General features: G+C 39.6%; 5 protein-coding genes across 6 annotated transcripts; all 5 read right to left on the reverse strand.

Moving 5' to 3' along the window:
• Positions 1-7: 7 nt before the first annotated feature.
• On the reverse strand, positions 8-1,250 carry LOC148429958 (uncharacterized). The gene is made up of 2 exons (XM_088433647.1): positions 771-1,250; positions 8-603 (listed from the first exon to the last, which is right to left on the reverse strand). Exons 1-2 carry the CDS (start codon positions 1,146-1,148, stop codon positions 445-447), a joined length of 537 nt encoding a protein of 178 aa, XP_088289773.1. The 5' UTR covers positions 1,149-1,250; the 3' UTR covers positions 8-444.
• Positions 1,251-2,590: 1,340 nt separating this feature from the next.
• carnmt1 (carnosine N-methyltransferase 1) lies at positions 2,591-9,895 on the reverse strand. 2 transcript variants are annotated; one of them, XM_088433634.1, is made up of 9 exons: positions 9,508-9,895; positions 8,902-9,097; positions 8,475-8,641; positions 8,210-8,350; positions 7,953-8,131; positions 6,728-6,841; positions 6,509-6,612; positions 6,335-6,369; positions 6,083-6,250 (listed from the first exon to the last, which is right to left on the reverse strand). In XM_088433634.1, exons 1-9 carry the CDS (start codon positions 9,642-9,644, stop codon positions 6,229-6,231), a joined length of 1,095 nt encoding a protein of 364 aa, XP_088289760.1. In that variant the 5' UTR covers positions 9,645-9,895; the 3' UTR covers positions 6,083-6,228. The 2 variants fall into 2 exon arrangements, with proteins under 2 accessions (XP_088289753.1, XP_088289760.1); XM_088433627.1 differs by lacking the exon at positions 6,335-6,369 and having other exon boundaries at positions 2,591-6,250; positions 9,508-9,894.
• A 1,221-nt stretch (positions 9,896-11,116) lies between these two features.
• LOC148429960 (alpha-1-antitrypsin-like) lies at positions 11,117-14,415 on the reverse strand. The gene is made up of 6 exons (XM_088412428.1): positions 14,247-14,415; positions 12,135-12,735; positions 11,955-12,025; positions 11,688-11,881; positions 11,443-11,590; positions 11,117-11,362 (listed from the first exon to the last, which is right to left on the reverse strand). The coding sequence occupies exons 2-6, from the start codon at positions 12,727-12,729 to the stop codon at positions 11,168-11,170; spliced, it is 1,203 nt and encodes a 400-aa protein (XP_088268554.1). The 5' UTR covers positions 12,730-12,735; positions 14,247-14,415; the 3' UTR covers positions 11,117-11,167.
• A 407-nt stretch (positions 14,416-14,822) lies between these two features.
• LOC148429961 (dual specificity protein phosphatase 26-like) lies at positions 14,823-16,846 on the reverse strand. The gene is made up of 3 exons (XM_088412439.1): positions 16,509-16,846; positions 15,908-16,119; positions 14,823-15,120 (listed from the first exon to the last, which is right to left on the reverse strand). The coding sequence occupies exons 1-3, from the start codon at positions 16,766-16,768 to the stop codon at positions 14,924-14,926; spliced, it is 669 nt and encodes a 222-aa protein (XP_088268565.1). The 5' UTR covers positions 16,769-16,846; the 3' UTR covers positions 14,823-14,923.
• An 822-nt stretch (positions 16,847-17,668) lies between these two features.
• Positions 17,669-21,533, reverse strand: bag4 (BAG cochaperone 4). Its single transcript, XM_088426583.1, has 6 exons — positions 21,498-21,533; positions 21,400-21,444; positions 20,381-20,500; positions 19,704-19,928; positions 19,277-19,546; positions 17,669-18,679 (listed from the first exon to the last, which is right to left on the reverse strand). The coding sequence occupies exons 1-6, from the start codon at positions 21,531-21,533 to the stop codon at positions 18,215-18,217; spliced, it is 1,161 nt and encodes a 386-aa protein (XP_088282709.1). The 3' UTR covers positions 17,669-18,214.
• Between the last annotated feature and the right edge of the window lie 346 nt (positions 21,534-21,879).

A 21,879-nucleotide genomic window follows, 5' to 3' on the forward strand; every position in this document is an offset into this window, starting at 1 on the left:
CCAACTGTTTCGTTCGTTGTCTTTATTAGAGGGTAATCGTTAACAAATGTGGCATGTTGACGCATAAACATTCAAATTAATGAACCAAAGGCAACTTATTGAGTCATGAGAATTTACAATTGGTTATTGTGTTATTTTTCCCAAGCAGTATAACTATCAAAAAAATTCGACACACAACAGTTACCAAAGTCTTCAGTGTCAGGCTCGTAAGAGGAAAACATAAAATAAAAAAAATAAAGTTCTTCACCTGTAGGACAACTTTGGACATCTTCTCGAAACCCTAGTACTGTACTACAAATGACATTAACCCAAGTAAAAAAAAAAAAAAAAGACAACGATTGTAGTCGATCTTTCCGCATTACAATTCAAGTTGACAGCAACACATCTTAGATATATTTCCAGCAGTCTTTGTTCAAAGTCGCTCACTGATGTGATGTCACAATGTCAGGTCTCCATTGCATCCAAAGCGTTTCTGACTGTTGAACTGTGTTTTATTTGACAATGTTCTGTGGTTTCTCCAAGCAGCGACAGGTCAAGTTGCGGCAGAGGGGCCCTCCAGTACTGAAAAGAGTTGTACGCGCAATCTTCAGAATCGACGTCTGTCTGAAAAAGTTTGCAAAAATGAGGGTCAAACAAGAAACGCAAAAAAATATAATTTTTTTTAAAGGTTTACACAGATAAGCCATATTATGGGAAAGGGTGACATCTAGTGGTAGAAAATTGAACTTTACTGTTTTTTTTTTTTTATTTTACACTTTTAGTTGACTTACTTTATTGTAAATTTTATCAGCAGCATCTGTCACCAATTCAACGGACTCCTCTCGGCGTCGTTTAATGGCTATGTTGGAGTCAAGATGCTCATTCGAACGTTTGCACGTCAGCCCATGCGACATACTCTCCATATGCTTGTCAGGTTTTGTCCCCTTGAGATACAGAGGTGCTACATCTTCAGAGACATCTGGAATTTCCGTGCCGCGTCGCCTTTTTCTACAACAGTCACTCAACAAAGCCAGTGTGCATGATGTGCTCACAGCCCCGTTCGCAGCCACCGCCTGCAGCTGCTGGTCAACAACACGACAAAACGATCTGAATTTTCTTTTAGCGGGTAATTGATGAAATAAGGTGTCGTCGGAGTGTCTCTTTGCCATGATGGTGCAATCTTTAAAAGTGCAAAAATGCGCAAACGCTGAAAGTTACTTACGGCAAAACTCACCGAACCACACAGAAGCGGAAGTTGATGTTTTCGGCGCTGTTGTAACTGACCAATCAAATTATAGTGTCAAAGCTTGGCCCCGCCCTTTAAAGAAGTAAAACAAATTTCCGACGAGTGAGATGCGCATTTAGGCCGCCATGTTGGAACTGTATGCATTTGTTTTTCAGGAGCATTTGAAATCAAGAATAAAATCCATCAAGAAAAATACAAGGACGCCCAAACTACTACAATAAATATATTACAAACTCGTAAGTAATTCAAAATTAGACATACAACATAGAACTCTTAATCTGTGTTTAAAATTGACAATAAATTGCACATCTGAAAACGCATTAATCATCGAGCTGATGCACTCTTGAGCAAGGCACAGAAAAGTTACGCATCAGTCATTACTTGCAATTGTTTTGTTTTTTTTTCATCTGCGTGAAAAGAGTCTTGAGCTTTAACAAGAGGTTTTACCACAAATACACAATCATACCTACAAATATATCGAATTAGAATATCAGGTACATATTTTCGGGAGTAGGCTATGGAAATAGTTATCACTGGTCAAAATGAATGTTGCCCTAATTCTACAAACATAACCCTCAAACACATGATCATCCCTCAACTTGACTGTTTATTCCAAATACGGTCACAGGGGGGTGCACTAGAGCCTAACCGAGCTGTCTTGGAGCAGTCGGCGGGGTACACCCTGAATTGGTTTCCAGCCAATCGCAAGGCACACAGAGACAAACAGCCATTCACACTCACCATTAACACACATAAGGGCGATTTTGGAGTACATACAATACACTTCTCCAGCAGGTTTTGGGGAGTGCGGGAGGAAACCAAAATAACTGGAGAAAACCCATGCAGGACCCAGGGGAACATGCAAACTCCACACAGGAAGGGCAGAGCCAGAGTTGAACTCACAACCTCTGCCAACAACTCGGCCACCATGCAAACATTATCATATTGTTATTAAAGTACAAACAAACAATATCTGGCTGTAGCAAGCTTCTACAACATATTCATGAATGATCCATGTCAAAGACCACTTTTGTTCCATTTGGAATGTAGCATGGTATCTGTCTTCAATATAGTTGCAGGTCAGCTCAAGGTTACTCCTGCTGATTCTGGCAACTATGGGAGAACCTGGACTGGTCAGCAGCGACTCGCGGGGCACATAAACCATGAACACGATTGCAACTTTGGACAATTTTGAGGCTTCAGTTAGCCTAAACATGTTATAGTGAGAAGAGTCCATAACACAAACACACACACACACACACACACACACACACACACACACACTCACGAACACACACGCAGATGAGTCAAGATTTAAAACCGGAACTGCAGATCTTAGCGACAGATGTGCTGACCACTGGTCCATGTGTTACAAATGTAGCAAATATATGCATTTTATTTTTTCAAATACACACATTCCTGGGCAGCATTAATCAGTAGCAGTGACAATAAGGGATGCTGACATCCCCCTACACACAGCTGTGGTGCCCTCGAGCAAGACACTGATGTTGCTAACAATGTTGACGGTATTTTGGCTGTCAAAGTTTCATCAATACATGAGACAATTTTGCATAGTTTACCTCCAAAGCAAACAGTGACCAAAATTTTAGTTTAAAGGCAGGCCTTAGAGGAGACGGATATTCTTTCCACCATTGGAAAAAAATATGGAGAAAGTAAAAAACTTACACGTGCCATAATTTTTTTTCCTAACTAAGACATCGAAGAGACATGGGAGATATATAAGTATGTCTACAGTCTTCTACTGCTATATACATCTTTGTCACATGAAAGAATGAGACCGAGACAATTTTATAATTAACTTAATTTTATAAAGTCTCGATGAGATAATGTGGTTGCACATGTTTACGTACTCTCTTTTAATCCGGCTATGACTGGATTCAGAGTGATCAATCACATTTAAGTCCCATTAAACTTATTTTAAATGTGTCAGCACACACGACACCATTGCAATTCCCAAAGTCCAGTACTCGAAAGCCGCAAACCTGCATGTTTTGCTTCTCCGTTTTTGAAAATAGCTTGATTGACTTTTGCCAGATTCATAACATCTGGAAACAACATCTGATTTATTGCAAATGTCTAAACAAAGCCCTACCAAATGTGGCATTAACTGTTTCATAAAATCCATATTTACATGTCAAATTTTTACATTGTTGCGTACAAATGAGGTTGATCATTTATTTCTGTTACAAGGGTCCAAAACCTGGAATATAATAGAAAAGCTAATTAAAAACCAGGGTAAAGCTGGAAATCAGTAAAATCAACTAACTCAGGGAAAAAAAATTCCAAAGATGTAGCAAATTGTTTATTTTTTGTTTGTTTGTTTTACAACCAACGTACGCCCTAATCTTGCATTCACACAACGACAACGTGGTCAAATTGAAACTTTTTGAAAAACTGAAACATACAATTTGATGCTGAATTGCACACTTCCTGGAAATTGATTTTAATATTGTCTTTCGTTTGCAGTTTGGTGCTGAATTTGCACATTTCCCAGTAATTGATTGCAATAGTCTTTTGCATCTAACTATTAAAGTTCATTTATTTTAGACTTTAAGAATTTGTTATGAGTGATTGTTGTACTTTTCCTCCTAAATTTTTCATTCATTAGTAAAGTATTTGATCTTCCAAGAGTAATACGATCTTTATTTTTGTCCTAGACTACGGTAGAATTGAGCTACATTCTGCAAGCAACTCACGTTAGATTACATTACGAGCCGCAAAAGGAGCTGCGACTTGTGTCTTCTTTATTTTCCACACAAGATAGTTGCATTAAAAAGGGAGATGAATGGATAGAATTTCAAAATGTGAACCGGCCAAGAAATAGATCTAAATCAGGTTACCAGTTTCATGAAGGGTGGGGTAGTCAATTACTGTCTTCATATGTGTTGTTTCATATGGTGTTTCATGTTTGTTGTTTCATGTGGCCTTTCATGTTTGTTATTTACAGTAAATGTAAATACAGTTTACACAGTATTCACAAAAAAGTTCACATCTTAGGTTTTGAGGTAAATACGTACTTAAGGATGAATCATAAAAATAGAAAACATTTACAAGTGAACCTGATTGGACCTTTGGTAAACATTTGAATGAATTATCCATTTATCCAAATTTTCATGACTTTTTGCACAACTTGCTGAATAAGTAACTGAGGAAAAAAAATCACAAAAATACAATAAATGTTCTGATTTGAATATAAATTATACAGTTCATATTTTGACACTTTCTAGTTAGGTTGAAACATCGGTCTACCGCCTTGTCATGGAGGGAAGGGAAAAATCTTTTCGTGCTCTCTCTGGTCTCTTATTCTAGGTACAATTTACATTTGCCCATGATTCGAAAATTAAAACAAGTGGACCGACCAACAAAGGTAATCGTTTTTTTTCTTCCTGTAGAGCATCGTTTTACTACCTTGTATAATTACTGTGAACATCTGAGAAGTGGCACAATGAACAACTGCTTAGCATATCCGCCTCGCAGTTCAGAGGTCGTTAAGTTCAAATCCGGGTTCCGGCCACCCTTTGCGGAGTGCAAGTTCTCCTTGGGTTGTCTCTGAGAACTCAGATTTCTTCCTACATTCCAAAAACGGGTATAGTTGGTTTAAGTGTTTGTTTTAAGTTTGTTATTGGTTGTTCGTCTACATATGCGCCACGATTGGCTGTTAAAGGGTATGCCCAGAGTCACTTGTCACCCACGAGATATAAAAAGTACAGATAATGGATGCATAGAATATCTGACATTTTGATTACAGGTTTCCTGAATGGAGACAATGACGTTTGGACATCTCTTCCTAATGTTGTATTGTAGGTATTTAAAAAGAAATGTTACAGGAGTCAAGCTGAAACTACACTCTCCTCTTATAGTAGCTGGTAGTAGTCTTTATAAATCACATATACTTGAATTTTTTGTGTATCCGTGGGTCTCAAAATGCACAAAAACATGAACTTGCTGGGTGTGGTGAGTGTAAATAAAATCATTATTTATAGAAAAAAAATGTGTATAAGTGGCCAGAAATTGTACACTTTTAACATTTACAAAAGGAAAAGAGCAAAATAATGAAACCAACAACAGTCAATTTGTAAGCCTTAATGATAACTTTTAAACCTGTTCCATCCTCCGCATCCCCACAGGGGCCCGCCCTACTATTTGAGGACTGCTCTAAATAAAGCTTGAAGAACAAAAAACACATTTTTAATACAATTCGCCCAAGATGCTCAGCGCTTGCCAATGGCTTTATTTTCCCATCTATTTTGATGACTCCCATTCAGTAGGAGTTTGAAAGTGATTGGTTCATTTTGAACACAGCCAAATCCCCATTTAGAACTGTGCAACCAAATTATATCGGGTTTGATTTTTTTTAAATGTATTTATCTTTAATTAAATTGTATCTTTCTTTTTTTATAGCCATTTCAACAGGTGTGCAAATACTTTTAATACCGATTGTGTTTTCTGCAAAGATTTTATTGGTGGCCAAGTACATATTCAAAAATGATGTTTCTAAATGTGTTTATCACAAAGTGGCACAAAGCAACTTGCGACTGCATCGGGCCTTCATTCCCTGTTAACGCGTTGTTAGTCATAAATATGAAATGATCTTTGGACAAAATTAAATGTAGTTTGTACTTCCCTAACTTCTGAGCTGATTACACTTTTGGTGGCTTAGAAACAGACTGCGACAAAAAGATGGCAAAGTCCTTGTTTTGTTTCTTTTTTTTTTTGTTTTTGCTTTTTTTTCTGAGGTTCCATTCTTCCTCGGCAATCCAGTCTTTCCACGGCAATTGAAGTTTACCATCCTTGGCTAAAAAATTCCACTCACGTACAATATTCCAAGTTGTCTTGTCGTGGAGATTTGGCAGCTGGCGATGAATTCTGTTGAGTATTTGCTGCTTGGGGGTTCGAGTTCAGATTTTCTGGTTTCCGTGCCACAAAAAGAATGCAGTCATAAATGTATCGTAACATTGAACGCTCATTCTCCGTGTAGGTGGTTAGCAGAGACTCATTCTCCATCTGTAAGACAAATAGCACACAGATTTCAGTAAACACAACACAGATTGAAGAAATGCATATGAAAAAAGTCATAACGCAGCAAACCTCAAAGTCCAATTAAAACGCGACAATGTCTTCAACTGGAAACAAAATACAGAAATAAGCAGGGCCACCCATTTGCACAATGCTTACAATTACAACTATCATTTCTTGTGATATCTTCTGTGAAAAAAAATGTGTTATTGTGACAGGCATATGGAGACAAATTATTGACCTTACCACTATGTGGAAGCCAGTTTTCACCATAGCTGCCCTGATGTCCTCATAGCTTAATTCCACTGAGAGTTCATTGGCCATGTTCTCGAAATGGTACAACAGTGGACCTGAGGGGGAACAATGAAAAGAAATAAGAACACATTTTTAGCCTCAAATGCATATTCTATGCAACAATATTTTATTTTTAATTGTTTAGAGATTGAAACTGTGATGCAGACTCACCCAGGTTGATCCACACTCCTCCAGGTTTCAGAATCTTCCAAATGGTCTCCACATACTGGATGACATTATGAGCCGTGTCGATGAAGAAGCACGTAGCCACACAGTCCCAAGAATCTAACACATGTATGCCATTCATTCACAAATTTTGCAATATTTTTAGTAGCCAAAAATAAAACCTACAATCCTCACTGAAATAAATTCAAGTATCACAAGTAAAAAAATATTTTTTTTTCTTTTTTTTTTTTAAACAAATTGTCAGTCGGATTTATGCACCGAAGTATGGTTTGGCACGCGCATTTTCAAGTTTAGAAGTTGCCCTTTTCAGATGTTCAACGTGATTTAATGAGTTCAGGGATGACAGATTAGTCGTCTTTTTTTTTTTTTGTGGTTGTGGTCTGCTGTGTTTTTCGGGGTTATTATCTGTTGGAAGACCTCTGGCTTTTGACCACAGCGAATGCCTCCTGGGAAGCACATTCTGCACCTGGAAGTCTTCACTGTCCTAAAATTGCACTGTACTTGATGCAGATTTAAGACACCCTCGACTGCAGGGTGCTCAAAGCGTTGCTTGTGGTTGACCCCCCTACTATTTTGGTCGCCCGCATGATAATCGCACAAAAAAAATAAATAAATAAAATAAAATTACTCAGCAAAGAAAAATAATCCCAATCAAGGAAAAAAATGCGTCAATTGAGAAAAAAAAAAAATCCACAGTTCCAAAACTGGGAATCAAATGATTATCAAGTTGGTTGAATGTTGCTGTGACTATGCATCCCGGAAGAATTTCAAAATAATAGGGTATTTGTACCATAAGTGTGCTTTATTTTGCCCCCCCCCGATCGATCGAAAAGTAGATCTCACGGCAACAAAGTTTGGGCAGCCATGCTGCACTGGATAGGCAAAGCTAGCCTGCAAACCTGATAAAATCCTGATTATTTGAATCAGGTGCACTGAAGTAGGGTTACATTTAGAACAAACTGAATAGGGGCTTTCAGTAAGGATTGTTATTTTTCTTCACTGTTTAATTTTTTTTTTTTTATGTTGCCTGCCAAAAGGCTCCAATTTGTCTCAGATCTGATAATGAGAACTTTTGAGGCTTGATATTATGCATTTTGAAACATTAAAGCCTTAAGAGCGATAACTGTGGGGTTTTCCTTTATAATGGAGGGTACCAAAAGTTTTGTCTTTGTGTGCATACAATTCATATCTTCCAAATTAGTTTACTGACCTGCATCAGTGTAGACTTCTAAGAAGTCTCCTGCAACCATGGAAAAGTCTGAATTTTTTGGGAGACTCTGAGGATTGACATCAGGAAATCTGATAGCCCGTGTCTGATCAGAAGATTTCTTATTGTTGCTAAACTGGTGAATCCAGGGAAACAGTGTCATACAATTCACATTTTCACACCTGCGTGAAAGAAAAATTGACATTATTACAAGAAAGTAATCAACATGCAATGGAGGATTTTGTCTGTGAACAATGTACCTATTCAGAACAAAGTTAGAAGAGAAAAGCATGAAGAAGCTCCATTCGTTGCCCTGGCAAACATAACCTAGACGAGCAATTTCCCAGGCTAGACGACCAAGTCCAGCCCCCGGTACCAGCACACTGACCTTAGACAAATCACTGACATATAAACACACACACACATCACATCACATGGATAACTTTCACTAGTTATCCACCAGAATGATCCCTCTGTCAAATCTATCCTTGCATTAATTTGTAAGAAAATAAATGCGCTTCCTACTATTTGTCACTGGGGAAGTGCCTTTGAATCTCCTGTATGATGGGCTGATAACAGGAATCTCTCTCCCCCTGGCCTGCCTCGCTCCAGTCTCTGACAAACTGCTTTATTGTGGACTTGAGCTTGTCCATGTCAAATGTTGAGGAGGGGCGCACCTTCTTCGGCTCCTCCTGAAAAGGCAATAAAGACACATTTGGGTAAGAACTAGTGCCTACAATGTTTGCATTGTCATAGGAATGCTGAAGCAGTGTTTTGCTTTGACTTTGGGAACACTAACAGATCACCAGTCAAATGCTTGGCTAAGACATGCAGATAAATATTCAGAATTACTAGAAAGTCTTCAGCAAACTTGGCATACATCAGTTTAGACGATAGAAGGAAGTCAAAGTATACAGAGACCCCAACTCAAGTACAGAAAACAAGTACTGACCCTCTCCCCATACTCAATGTTCTCAAACATGTGGATGCTGTGCTCGACGATGGCCTGAAGAACATCATGGTTGTGGTCAGCACACTGACGGATGCGGCTCAGGTTTGGGAGTACAGACGGCAGTAAGTCTTGATGCCGCTGAGGTAGACTACGAAAGTGACGTTCGGCTCGATTGATGTGCTCTTGTACATGGCTTCTAGAAAATAAAAAAAAATAATAAAAAGGGATATAAAAAGGTCACGGACATCTATGCGTATGGGCGGAGGTCTACACATTTTGCTGCTGAGGTGAGTGCAACTCGCAAGGTATTTGTCCATCCAGGCAGTTGCGAAAGATGTACGCGCATCATGTCAGTTATTCCAAATGTCGAAAACGTTAACGTTCTTTTAAGGATGAAGATGTGGGGAAACATTTTAAAAACAGACAACATTAGCATATGAAGTGCACTAATAAAAATAAGCAAAAAAGTTTAGTGGGCGAGGAAATTATTGGGCAGAGAGGAGAGGAAATTATTGGGCAGAGAGGAATTAACACATCTGCAAAAGAGTTATGCATTATTGATGTTGTAGTTGTTGTTTTTGGAAACATTTTAACATAAAACCATACCTGTAAAATCTAAACGCGTCGATTATCCTCCAAAAATGTTGCCTTTCGAGCCTGGCTTCGTCCTCGGGGGTCAACGTTTTTATTTCCTTGGATAAATATGCTTCACTTAGCGGTACCTCCTCTTTTGTTTCCGCCATATTTGTCTACAACGTCGAGGAGATCATAGACATTTTATATAGCGCTAGATGGAGCCTGCATAGAGACAGAGAAACGATCGACGTGCAGAGTGACCGCCATCTTAAACCGGGAGTCCCATATCGCTCCCGCCCCTCCACTTCCTTTAGTCTAGTGACACGAACATACGTTAGAACCAAGAAAAAGAAAAGACAAACAAAAAATATGTTACAAAAAGTGGCGACTAGAATTTTGCGTCCTCAACCAAAAACTGGCTTGGTTTAGTCAATTTAGCTAAACATCTTCTTCGTCTGTTGAGCGATTTTTCGCATCCGTGGCCCTTGATGTTCTGCTGCGCTCTGCAGTCGAATTTTGAAATTGCAACTGAATTTACCTTGGTCTTTTCAGCGTTTCCCCACCTTTTTTGAATCGACCAATTTTACACTTGAAATTTTGAAGTTAAACTATCAAACAAAATTGTTTAAAAAAAGTATGACACTGAAATAATAATAACGATCTTGTCTCAATATAATTCACAAATGTACTTTGTGTCAAATTTTGTTCTATTGTATTTGTTGACCACAAAGCTGGTATACTTGCAGGAATCTATGAGTTATGCTGTCTTACGAATAGCATCAACTGGATACACTAGTTTATTGTCTGCCATCTAAAGGTAAAGCATTTATTATTCTGCCTGTCCCTGGTGAACTTCAATGCATTTGTAATTGAAGGACGATATTACAACACAGGTGTCAAGCTGAAGGCCCGGGGGCCAGATCGGGCCCGTCACATATTTTTGTGTGGTCCCTAAAATTATGCAATTTTCTGGCCAAAATCAGAAATTTTCAAGATATCTTGAACTTTAACGTTTTTGTTGTTGCTGTTATTATCAATACCTTTTTTGAACAGTTTTTAGCGGCCTCTGATTTCAAAATGTGTGACGATCATACTTCAAATTTATTTGACTTCACAGTCAGGCCCTCCAACAGAAACTACAACTTCAAATTGGCCCCTGATACAAATGAGTTTGACACCCCTGTTTTACAACAGCCATCCATCCATCCATTTTCTATAGCCGCTTAACGTCATTGGGGTCGCAGGGGCAATTGGTAATTTTCAAAACTTTACTTTCGTCAGTAATTTGTAAAAAAATAAAAAATAGACTTACATGCGGACTGATGGATGGTATGGATGATATGGATTTGTTGGGGAGTGGGGGGCAAGTTTTCTGCCTCACAGAAACAATACTGTAAATATTTCAAAAATGAGGGCTGCCAAATTTGAAGATTTTTTTCACTCAATCACTCTTAACAAACTTGTGTACCAAGAATATGCCTTACTGTACTTGAATGATTTGGTAATGGTTACTTTTAACCACAAAATAATGCACAAATGTAATGTTTTCATGAGTCGGTGCGTCAGTTGCACCACGAATCCATACTTTGTTTTGCCGTAGTTTCATTTAACTAGAAAAAGAAAATAATTCAGTCACAAATTCCGCAGGATTACTTTATTATGCGGATGATGATACATTAATGGTTGTCCATCAGATCTTTGGATTAATGATCTTGCCCATAAAGAGAATGTCATCCGTGGTGTTTTCAGTGATGAGAAGCATGAAGGGACGATTGAACTTCAGCACAGGGATGTGTTGGAAGGACATGAGAGTGATGCGAATGCCTGTGCCGGCGGCAGCAGTGGCTCCGGTCTCGTCAATGTCAAGAGCAGCTTTGTGCACAACCTGAAGTTAAAGAGGCAGTGTCAGATAATGTGTAAAGGCAACGAAGTGAAAAAGAAAGGGAAAGTCAACAGCAGCCTTACGCCAGAAACCAACAGTTTCTGTCCCTCTGATATTCCACTCAAATCCGCTCGAACGTCAAACATGTGCGTCATTCCCATTTCAGTGAGCAATTCCTTCAGAGAGTAGTCAGTCTTGATTGAAAACTTTGGAATAAAAATATCGTAGTTCCTGAAAGAAACAGGCAAACATTCAGTGGTTAAAATGATCGCACCAGGAGCGGGAGCAGCATAACTTGTTTCTCCATCACAAATGTTGACGAGCCGACCTCTTTTTCATCCATTTTGACCATTTAGTGATATGCTGAGGACAAATTTCCTTTTCTAGCGTTGCCATGTCTTCAGGCAACAACAGGAGTATAGAGTAAGAGCTGTTGAAGGGGAGGCGCAGGATTGTCGTGTTAATAGCCAGGTCATGATAGACATCGAAAAAATCGTCCTTGTTCATCATCTGGACGGAAACCTGGGAAACCATTTGAAATGAAATTGCATGTCTTCTTGCAGTATTCTAACTTTTTCAAGTTGTAGTTTCAAACCTTGGTATTCTCATCTACAGTAAACTCTTCTTCTTTGGTGTACTTGCTTTCGAAAGGACTGTCCCACTTGCCTGTGTGATCAGAATGAACAGAAGTGAAACATGTTAGAAGAACAGAACATTTTCATGTCAGATCCTGAGAGAGGCAGCATTTTCATCAATAAATGTGATTCTCGCGTACCCTTGAAGTAGATGTAGCTTATGAGGTACATGATGGTGCCCGGATCCAGGTCCTCCACCAACTTTTCGATCTTCCCGCGGGTTTTATCCGCAACGTATTTATTGATGGTATCGGTACTTTCTTTCGTTTGTGGGAAGTTGACATTCGACACATCTGTGTAAAAGGATTCTTTCAAATCTTTCAGAAACTCTGGTCTCGGCTCGAAGGTGTTATCCAGGAACACGGCAGTCCCTTCACTGATGTCCGATGAGTTCTCCTGCCTTTTGAGGATCTCGCTAAAGGCCCGATTTATGTCATTCTGGGTGACTTGGGAGTTGTTGAAACCCAGACCACTCAGCAGCTGCCGGTGGGTATCACCCCGGGCTCCGACAGACAAGGCAGCCAGGGCGACAGACACACAACTCGGAGAGTAAAAGATGTTCTTGCCCTGGTTAGCGGAATGAGCCGCCAACTTCCTGTACAGCTGGAAGGCAAACTCTTTGTTCCCTGAGGTCACCTGGGAGAGGCTGTCGTCAGTGTGTTCTCCATGGTGGTCGCCTCTTCCCAAACAGACCACTGCCGATAAGATCCAAACACCCAGGGCCGCGCGCATCATTGTGAACTATGAGAAAGGTTCAAACATGCAATATTGATCTTTTGGTTATGCAACATTAAACCAAAAATCCTTTACACATGTCAAAGCTCAACATCAAAGTACAGTATACACTGCCAGGGCTGTGTACAGTACAGTATTCATTCAAGGCGAGCAATATATTGATTGCCAAAAAGCAAGTGATCCCGACTTCTTCGTACCGCTCCGATATGCATTCTTACAACAATTACTGTATGTGTGCTTTCTCTTTCAGTCATTTCCTAAGGGTTCCTAACAGTTCTGGAACAAGACGACATGTACTGGTAAATGCTCTTGTCGAGTAATGTGCCGCTTCCTGGAAATTGAAATGATAATGACCTCATTGTGTATGATTTGAGCACTTGAATGCCAAATACTTCTGATCTAAACCTCATGATTAATTTACAACATAATGCTGGTCTGAGTACATCAGTGTGGATCAGGAAACAATCACAAAAATGAAATGTTCAAAAGACTGTTTTCAGTTATTTTAAACATCTTTTTTTTTTTTTACTCTGAAGATATGAATGGCAGGAGGGTTGATGAACGGATCCTTACAATGACTCTAGTCCCCAGGTGTCAAAGTCAAGGCCCGGGGGCCAGATCCGGCCCGCCACCTCACTTTGTATGGCCCTTGAAATGCTGATGTGACTTCAGGTTTCTGACTAAAATACCAAAATTGCAAGTTGTCTTTAACTTTTAAAAATTTGGTGGAAGAAAAACAAACGTTTTCTTACTCTCCAAATCTCTTTTGAACAGTTTTTGCCGGCTTCTGATATCAAATCTTGGTAAATGAGTGATCAACACACTTAAAATGTATTTGAATTCACAGTCATTCCGGCCCTTTGACAGAAACTATCACTACAATGCGGCCCAAAATAAAAATTTGTTTGACACCACTGCTCTAGTCCCATTGTTCACAGAGAAGAGCCGTTCAAAAGATTCGGTTGGTCCGTGGAAATCACTGTGGCACACCAGCTTGAGAATGACATCTGCGATATACGTAGTGTACCTGCACTCCCACTTCCATTTGATTGTTCAACTCCCGCTTCCATTTGATTGTTCAACTCATAAACAGGTCCTCAATCAAGTTCATATGCCTCATCGGAACCGGCCTTCTGCTTAACTCATGTTGGTTTTTTCATCTTTGTTGAAGAAGAATTTTTTTATTCAGTACCTCAACATACTTGGTTTGTCCATTGCTGGGTTAAAACATCCTGTTCAAAATGCTAAATAGAAAAGTACTGAACTGTAATGAAACATTTTCCCTCATATCAAAATGTTAAATTGTACTATTTCTGATTGGCTTTGACAATTTAACCAAACGACGTACAGTGACCCAAATAATTAAACGTACTTGAAGCATGTTTCAGTTTTTCATTGTATTGGCATGTTTTGACGAGAATGTCAATGGAAGTCAGAAACTGGAGAACCGCTTTAGTCGCATAGTTTTACATGTTTTAAGGTGAAAAAGAATAGGATTTGAATAGTGAAAAACTCACCACTGACTGGCTCTGTAGCTTCAAAAACCACAGCCAACCTAAGCTCAGACTGGACAGTGAGGAAAATCTTCTTTATACACCTGGAGTGAGTGCAATGACACTGCTTTCTGTGTGACTAGTCTCTCGTCTCCGCCCCTTTACACAATGGAGGCAGTGACAGCAGAATGGAGATGATCATGCAAGGCACTTTTACCCAGATTGTCGGTTCGGGAACTTGACGTCTCACTATTTACACATTCAGTCAAACCATTACTTTGTTTTCACTCCCCGACAGGGATAGTGAACTTTGGATTAGTGTACTGTTCTATGTGCATAAGCCCCATGTCAAAATACGGCTCAATAGTAATGTTTGCTGCCCGACTGTGACAACATTACAGCTTGCACAGTACAGATAAAGAATGAAGCTGTGTACCAAACCCTGCAAAAGATCACACAGTAATTCACTCTAACCCCACGGTGGTCTTCCTCTACTGTATGCGATGCTGAAGAAAATTACACTTGGCAATGTATGTATCTAAATTTCACATTCACTTTGCCTCTTGCACACTGAGTTTACCAAAACAATCCACAATTGGAAGACATTGCATCATTTATTTTAGAGATAGACAATCTACAGTAAACGCAGGTACACAGAGGTGTAGAGAGACTAAAAACCCCAATTGCATCCAGTTCTGGCTTCAGTTGTGCTTGCCAAAAAGTTGTCTATCCAGATGGATAAGTTGTCGGAGGAAACCTCGGTTGGGAATGACCCCCCTGTTCTCTTTAACGGCACATATAGCCTCCACAAGGGTAAGTCTCTGCTTTAGCATCAAGTATGCTAGGACCAGGGTGGCAGAACGGCTCACTCCTACATGACAATGCACCAAAACATGACCTAAAGAAATCCAAGACAGGAAACAAAAGTTGCTTCTTTTAACAGCAGGTGACATTTTTTTTTACTTTTTATACATACCGTATTTTTCGGACTACAGCCGCGACTTTTTCCTCATGATTTGAGCCCTACGTAGTATAGTATCTCCTGTTTTTTCCACCGGTCAAACAAATGTGTGTTCAAGGAGTCCGTTTGTGGAACAACTATGAAATAGAACTGAAAAGATGTGAATCAATGGCTGCGCTCTAAAAGAGTTTTAAAATATATGATTAAAAATGTTAATAACGGCCTAAATCGAATAAGATCTAGTATAAAAGTTCGTGACGTGTAAATTTGTGCAGTATATATGATTGTATTTATACATTTATGATTGTATAGATTCTTTATTTGCAGTGTGTGCAATGTTCACTAAAAAAATTAGCGATTAAACAAAGGAAGACAGAATGCTATCGAAGTATTGATTTCAAGTTTGAACTGCAATTTAACTCTGTAGTATTCTGTTGGTAATATCCAGCAATCCATTTTCTATAAATATAATGTTGGGACTAAATAAGCAGGCATGTTCAGTCTGTTAAAGTTGTTGCAGTTGGTAGACAATTTAAAAAATATATAAAGAAAATTAAAGTTTCTTATTACCACCATACACCTGCGGCTTATAGTACAGTGCGGCTTATCCGTACCAAAAGATGTTTTGTTTTTTTTTTCTTCTCAATTTTTGCTGCTGCGCCTTATGTACCGGTGCGCCTTATAGTCCGGAAATACGGTATATATATTTTTTACCACTCCTTACCTCCCCTGCTAAGAGCCATGTGTATAAAGTCAGCAGCTGCCTGGAAGCTGACGCTCATGTCATAGTTACATGAGTCTTGTGCCTCTATTCCCATATAGGCGATCTTCAATCCCTGGTAGATGTCAGGACACCCTTGACGTTTACTGTGAGCTGCATTAAGAATGTGTGTGATTCCATGCCTGGATAAATCGTTCCTGTTCTCTGCACTATATCTGTTGGGAGGGGGGAGATATTGATTGCTTTGTGATGCTGTTCGTTGATTGCCTAAGAAATAATAAGTAGCCTCCTTCAATGGCCCTCTTAGTAGGAAGAATATGTATTTAAAAAAAAATCTTCAAGATATTTTAATTTGGACTGATGGAAAATGTGTAGCCCAAGTCCTTGGATGGTGGAAAACGCACATAGCACAGCTGTCACTTAGTGGAATGTAACAAGAGGGCTGTAGAGTTACTTAAACGCGATTTCTTTCTTTGCATACACGTGGACCAATCTTAGAGAATGTTCTCAATATTAAACACAGCAAATTTCAAAGATAATGCCAATTGTTTTAAAACGGCTTGTTTTAACTTGCAACATAAATGAATGGAATCAAGCTACTTACTGGTCACCAATGTAGAGCCTTGGCCACACTTCATCTGCATGGCTGATGATGGCTTTGCCAGTAAACAAGAGTCTTTCCAACTCAAACACTGCTAAACCAGGAGAACTTAGGTCAATGTCCACCTTTCTTGGAGGGGGTCTGTCATTCCAAGAGGCAGGAAGTTTGGATGTATACGACATGATTTTTCCCAGTGGTGATTTATGCAGTTCCTTCAGATGATGAATAAATGTACTGGAGTATTTCCCGGGTATTCTTTCCATGCAGTTGTGCAGTCAGCATAGCTCGACTGACGGCAAGATGACCAAAGTGCTGCGAGACTATCAGCCCCTTGTATCAATTTCAGTCCCCACCACTTGGGAGTTCTACCGTTGTGCTTTCAAAACAAAATAGCAGGCTATTTAAAGACCACACTGCTCATAGGCAATGTGTGGCAATGTAACAGTGTACACAAATCCAGAAACATTTTTATTGGATGAGAGAGCTGTGAAACTGCTTTACATTTAACAGAATTACACGCCACTATTTATGTACAAAATATGGTAATTCATAAAATCACAACTAAGTGTGTAAGAATAACAGATTTCACCATAATTAAAAATATAATTCATATTTTATTATTTCTCAGAATCTTCAACAATAACAAGTGCTGTGTTTTTTTGTTGTTTGTTTTTTTTTTAAATCAGCCAAATATTTCCACGTTGTCTTTTGTTAGAAACATGCATTACACCTGACATTTTACAGTTGGGCTTCATGTAACAGCACAATAAAATGAATACATAAAACAGATGATTCATTTCCCATGCAATACTTTGGAGGGGTTTTTTTTTCTAAATATATTAAACACCCTAATTTATTGCACGCTGAAAGAAACAAGAGATCCACAATGATTCAGCTGCAGGAAATCTTGCACTGCCTGGAAGGATTGGGCGACATTCCAAATGCGAAGACACGAATGACAGAACTCGACTTTGTGTGATTTAACAAACACTGAGGTATAACAAATGAACATGGTTCTTCGCGATTTGAACATATATTTGAAAAAAATGCAATTTAATTGCTTCAAAACATGCGGCTCATGTTTTCCATGTAAGTTCAATTAAAAAATTGTACCAGTAGGTTGGAAATCACAGCACAAAGGGAAACCAAAGGAATGACAAAAGTATTTTCAGAATATATTTATTTGTTCCTCCTTTGTGGTCTAATTATGAGGTCTGAAGTGCTTGCAAAAGTATTGTGCATGCAAGGCAGAGCACAATGGAAACAAAACACACTGAACTACAGAACTGTGATGACTATGTGATCATGCAACTGGACTGTGACAAACACAAATGGGCAGTTAAGGCAATGTGCATGTTGTGAGGGGCAGAGGGGCACTGTGAAACTGCCGCGCAAGCGGGGACAGCAGGGCAAAGACTTGATTCGGAATCACTTGTTGGGGATCAGCAACAGTTTGGGAGTGGCAATAATAAATCCTCTCTTTATTTCATCATTCAGAATACCAGACATCAAAATTCAATCACGGACTGATTTGAAAGCTCCATATGATATGTACAAAAAACAGTTTGCTGATCTACTGTATTGGCACTGTGTCGCACGTACCAATAGCCTACCGGGTCATTCTTGAAAAGTTGTTTAGTCGCTGAAGTTCAAAGATCTGGAAGAAGCGTACAGGGTCTGGGGCCAAATAGGATGGTTCGTGACCCAATTTAGAAAGCTTTCCTTTCCAGCTGGTCAAGAATGGCCTGGATCCTCTGCACAGCCTCCTTTCGTGCTTGACGGACATTTTCAAGTCCCTGAGTCTCCACAGAGTCCAGCTCAAGCAACTCTTTGGTCAGAAGTTCCTCCAGGTATCTATAAGTCTTATCTGTTTTTTTCCCTACAAACTCATCGACATCTTCCTGAAGAAGTAGGACTCTTCCCATGATTTGCTGGACCCGAGCTAAACTGGGGTTGTCACTCACGGGCTGAAGCGCAGCATTGCCCGCAGTTGGGGGCTGGGCGGATGCAGAGGGTAGGGGCTCACCCTGGGAGTGATTTTGATCAACTCGCCCTGTCTTGCTGTAGATTTGAGGAGGTGAACTAATTTCTGTGAGTTTCTCATTGATGCGATTTGGAGATGTGGGCAGCCTGGTCTTAGGTCCCACCTGTGGAACGCGCTGGTGCTGTTGGTCCTGAAATGCCCAAAACACAATACAGTGATACATTTCTACAGTGAAGGAGTGTACATGAGACAGTGGTCACTCAGATAGAGTGTTGCCCATTTAAAATGAATGCTGAATCAAAAATACTTTGCCACACACATCACTGAAGAGTGTTGAATGACCACACTCCACAGTCAGTATGAGCAATGTAGATGAGATTTTTCAGGTTGATATACTTTTATTATTTTTCTGCTGACAATACCTACATTCGATACCGTATTTATACAGTACATTCTATTGCTTACTTTGTCAGTGTAGAGTTCTTCGTTTTAGGGTGAACTCACTGTTTGGACTCGATGAAACCGTGATGTGACACACATAACTTTCCCTTTCCGGGCTCACATAAACTTTATATCAGGTTACAATGAATGATTAATGATTAATTAATGATTTGACTGAAAGACTCAAACTTCCCATGAGCTTAATGTCTAAATCATTGTGGTTACTTGCATTAGCAGAACATATAAATACTTCCATTGGCGCATATTCCTATTGTTCCTTCAAGCTGCAAGAGCGAGGGGTGATATGCCATTGTATAGAATCAATAAACTTGCACTTGATTCATACCTTGGGTTGGTAAGGTGGTGGTGCACCAGTTCCAGTCCCTGGCCAAGCTGGAGGGTGTAGCGGACGGACCGAATTTACATAATGATTCGGAGGGAGCTGCTGGCCTGGCGGCCATTGCTGCTGCGAGGGTGCATACGTCCCAGGGTGTGCCCAAGTTTCAGCCTGGGGGTTGGTGTGCAGTGACTGGCCGGTGGGATAGAGCGTGTTTGGAGGCATTGCATGACCACCTTCGCTGTAGTGACAATACGGCCCCGGAGAATATCCAGGACCCTACGAACAGAAAGGTGAAGCAAAGTTATTAGACACCACCCAATAAAATCAATTCAATAGAAAGGAATGGTGCAAATGGCCTTGGTGTTGTTACTGTATTGACTGCGGTGATACGAAAGGTTGGTCAACTTTAGCTTGTTTGTTTAAATGTCCTTACCCCCTGACAGTGTATGCCAGGATAGTGATGATTTTGTGAATGTGGTTGTCCAGCTTGCCCACTGCTTTGTTCTGCAGGGCAGTTCTGATTAGGGTAAGAAGCTTGAGGTGTTCTCTGAGGGTCAGCACAGTAGAAAGGGTTGGATGGGTGAAAACCACTTGTGGAATACTGATTCTGCGCTGGGCTGTAGACACCATGGCCATTTGGATAACCTCCAGAAATTACCTGCAAATGCAGATTATTAGAGTTGAGTTACAGAATTACAGTATTCTACAAAATAGGATTCTTATTACAGTATATGAAATGCCCAAAGTTAAACATAATTTCTTATGAGCCTCTGAATAGCTCAGCTATCAAAACTATAATTCTCTTAGGAAAGAATGGAAACAAAAACAACCACACTAGGTGCCCATTGTTTTAACTAGTCGTTACAAAACCTCGGTCAACCTCCGAAGCCTTTAATTAACAGGTGATGTTTAAAAGTTGTTGGTCATGTAAAGCCGTTAACAATCTGAGCCACAGTAATCATAAAACATTTAACATTGTTGTTTCTTCTATCCAACTATATTAAAACAGTCTATTTGGAATTATATAGTTATGTTAAAAAAAAAAAAAGGTTAAGGGGATTGCGACTTCCACACCTTTTACACCAAGTTACGTTCAAAGACGTAACGTACCTGAGGGTTATACTGTGATTGGCCATCAGATCCAGAGGGATATGCATTTGCATACTGTCCCGTGGAGTGAGACTGAGGGTACCAGTAGTGCGAGGGATATTCTGGGTACTGCGGCGTGTCCTGACAGTAAATAATGACACAATTTCAAACATTTTCACCTGTAATCTTAACATGGTCGTTCATTATATTTCTAAAAATGCGCATACAAAGCATGCTGCAAAGCATTTAAATGACAACCACCGTTGCGATATTGTCACATAAAACTAAACGTTGACTGGCAACAAACTTAGCCGGGGACCGCTAGCAAGGGAGCTCAAGCGATTACATAACAACTATTATACGTTTAGCCGCATAGCTAGCATGTGCGCGAGTTCTTATGCTAGCGAGCAAATGTTTCCCTAAAGCAGAGTAACATAAAATGTCTTAAACGCTACATTTACTTTAGTCTGACTCACCATGGATCTTCACGGCAGTTTCCGAGGTTAATATCCGAGTTGGAACTCGAGGCCAGACAGATTTCGCTTCATTTAACGGTTTATGTAGCAGCTAAACGCACGGCGGGCTGCTCGACGCTAAAACAAATTTTGAAGAACACCCTTTGACGTAGAAAAAAAACTCGATTTGCATTTGTGTCAGAAACGTGAAAATTGGGTTTGAGTGCACACGACTTGCTATAGATCAGGAAATGATTGAATGGAAGACGAGTGACGACACGGAGAGTTGGCTTAGGTGTGTTTACCCTGATATGATGATGGCGAATGAAGTGAAGAGGGTCCAATTTAATATGTATAGAATGCAGCCTAATCAAAAGGATAGCAATGCTATAAAAAATACTATAATGAAAGTTGAATTCATATTTGTTTTTTTCATACGATGTTATACATAATGTATGATCAATGTTTCATCTACCAAATTGAAATAACCTGGTAGTGTAATACATCGCTCTCAACATACAATCTTTGTTAACGACCCGCCGTTACACAATTAACGCAATTTGAAAGATAGTTGTACGATTTTACCTTTTTAAAACTTAAATCGGCATTCCCATTTATGAAATTATGGTTCTACTTGCGTCAACGAATATTCCTTACGGATTTACAGAGCAGACAGCGCTGACGCGCATTAGCAGCCAACGTGCTGACATAGCGGCCATGTTGGAAGAGACAACGCTATCGTCAAAAGCAATGTATTTACATTAAAATGGGTCATAACTTGCTCATTTCTCAACCGATTATCACAAGATTTACTTTATCGTCAATGTCAGAGTGTGACCTATCAATACAGAACATTTAAATACATGCATGTTTTTTCTTCAACTTGGAAAACATTATCCCCAATTCTCCTAAAATTGTACGACGTTGTGCGAAACTTTATCCAGGACGCTATTGGCATTCTCTTTCTGTTTGTTTTTTTTTTTTTTTTTTCCCCGCACCAATCACGCATTGCCCCTCCTTATTAACTTTCCTGTAGGCACGTTTCACATAGGGGTGTGTCACATC

Source organism: Hippichthys cyanospilos, chromosome 1 (genome assembly GCF_059441005.1).
Source record: "Hippichthys cyanospilos isolate Australia breed blue-spotted pipefish chromosome 1, RoL_Hcya_1.0, whole genome shotgun sequence".
Lineage (NCBI taxonomy): Eukaryota > Metazoa > Chordata > Actinopteri > Syngnathiformes > Syngnathidae > Hippichthys > Hippichthys cyanospilos.

Coding starts and splice junctions, on each gene's coding strand:
- carnmt1 (XM_088433627.1), bottom strand. CDS start 9,644: ATGGCGGAAACAAAAGAGGAGGTACCGCTAAGTGAAGCATATTTATCC. Junction 8,351..8,474: donor CACTTCCCCAGTGACAAATA/GTAGGAAGCGCA, acceptor TTTATATGTCAG/TGATTTGTCTAAGGTCAGTG. Junction 6,251..6,508: donor AAACTGGCTTCCACATAGTG/GTAAGGTCAATA, acceptor TTTGTCTTACAG/ATGGAGAATGAGTCTCTGCT.
- LOC148429958 (XM_088433647.1), bottom strand. CDS start 1,148: ATGGCAAAGAGACACTCCGACGACACCTTATTTCATCAATTACCCGCT. Junction 604..770: donor CTGATAAAATTTACAATAAA/GTAAGTCAACTA, acceptor AAACTTTTTCAG/ACAGACGTCGATTCTGAAGA.
- bag4 (XM_088426583.1), bottom strand. CDS start 21,533: ATGGCCGCTATGTCAGCACGTTGGCTGCTAATGCGC. Junction 19,929..20,380: donor AATCACAGTATAACCCTCAG/GTACGTTACGTC, acceptor CTGCATTTGCAG/GTAATTTCTGGAGGTTATCC. Junction 18,680..19,276: donor CACCACCTTACCAACCCAAG/GTATGAATCAAG, acceptor TGGGCATTTCAG/GACCAACAGCACCAGCGCGT.
- LOC148429960 (XM_088412428.1), bottom strand. CDS start 12,729: ATGATGCGCGCGGCCCTGGGTGTTTGGATCTTATCGGCAGTGGTCTGT. Junction 11,882..11,954: donor CTGTAGATGAGAATACCAAG/GTTTGAAACTAC, acceptor ATGGTTTCCCAG/GTTTCCGTCCAGATGATGAA. Junction 11,591..11,687: donor TCAAAATGGATGAAAAAGAG/GTCGGCTCGTCA, acceptor TGTTTCTTTCAG/GAACTACGATATTTTTATTC.
- LOC148429961 (XM_088412439.1), bottom strand. CDS start 16,768: ATGGAAAGAATACCCGGGAAATACTCCAGTACATTTATTCATCATCTG. Junction 16,120..16,508: donor AGGCTCTACATTGGTGACCA/GTAAGTAGCTTG, acceptor CCCTCCCAACAG/ATATAGTGCAGAGAACAGGA. Junction 15,121..15,907: donor CATGGCTCTTAGCAGGGGAG/GTAAGGAGTGGT, acceptor GGATTTCTTTAG/GTCATGTTTTGGTGCATTGT.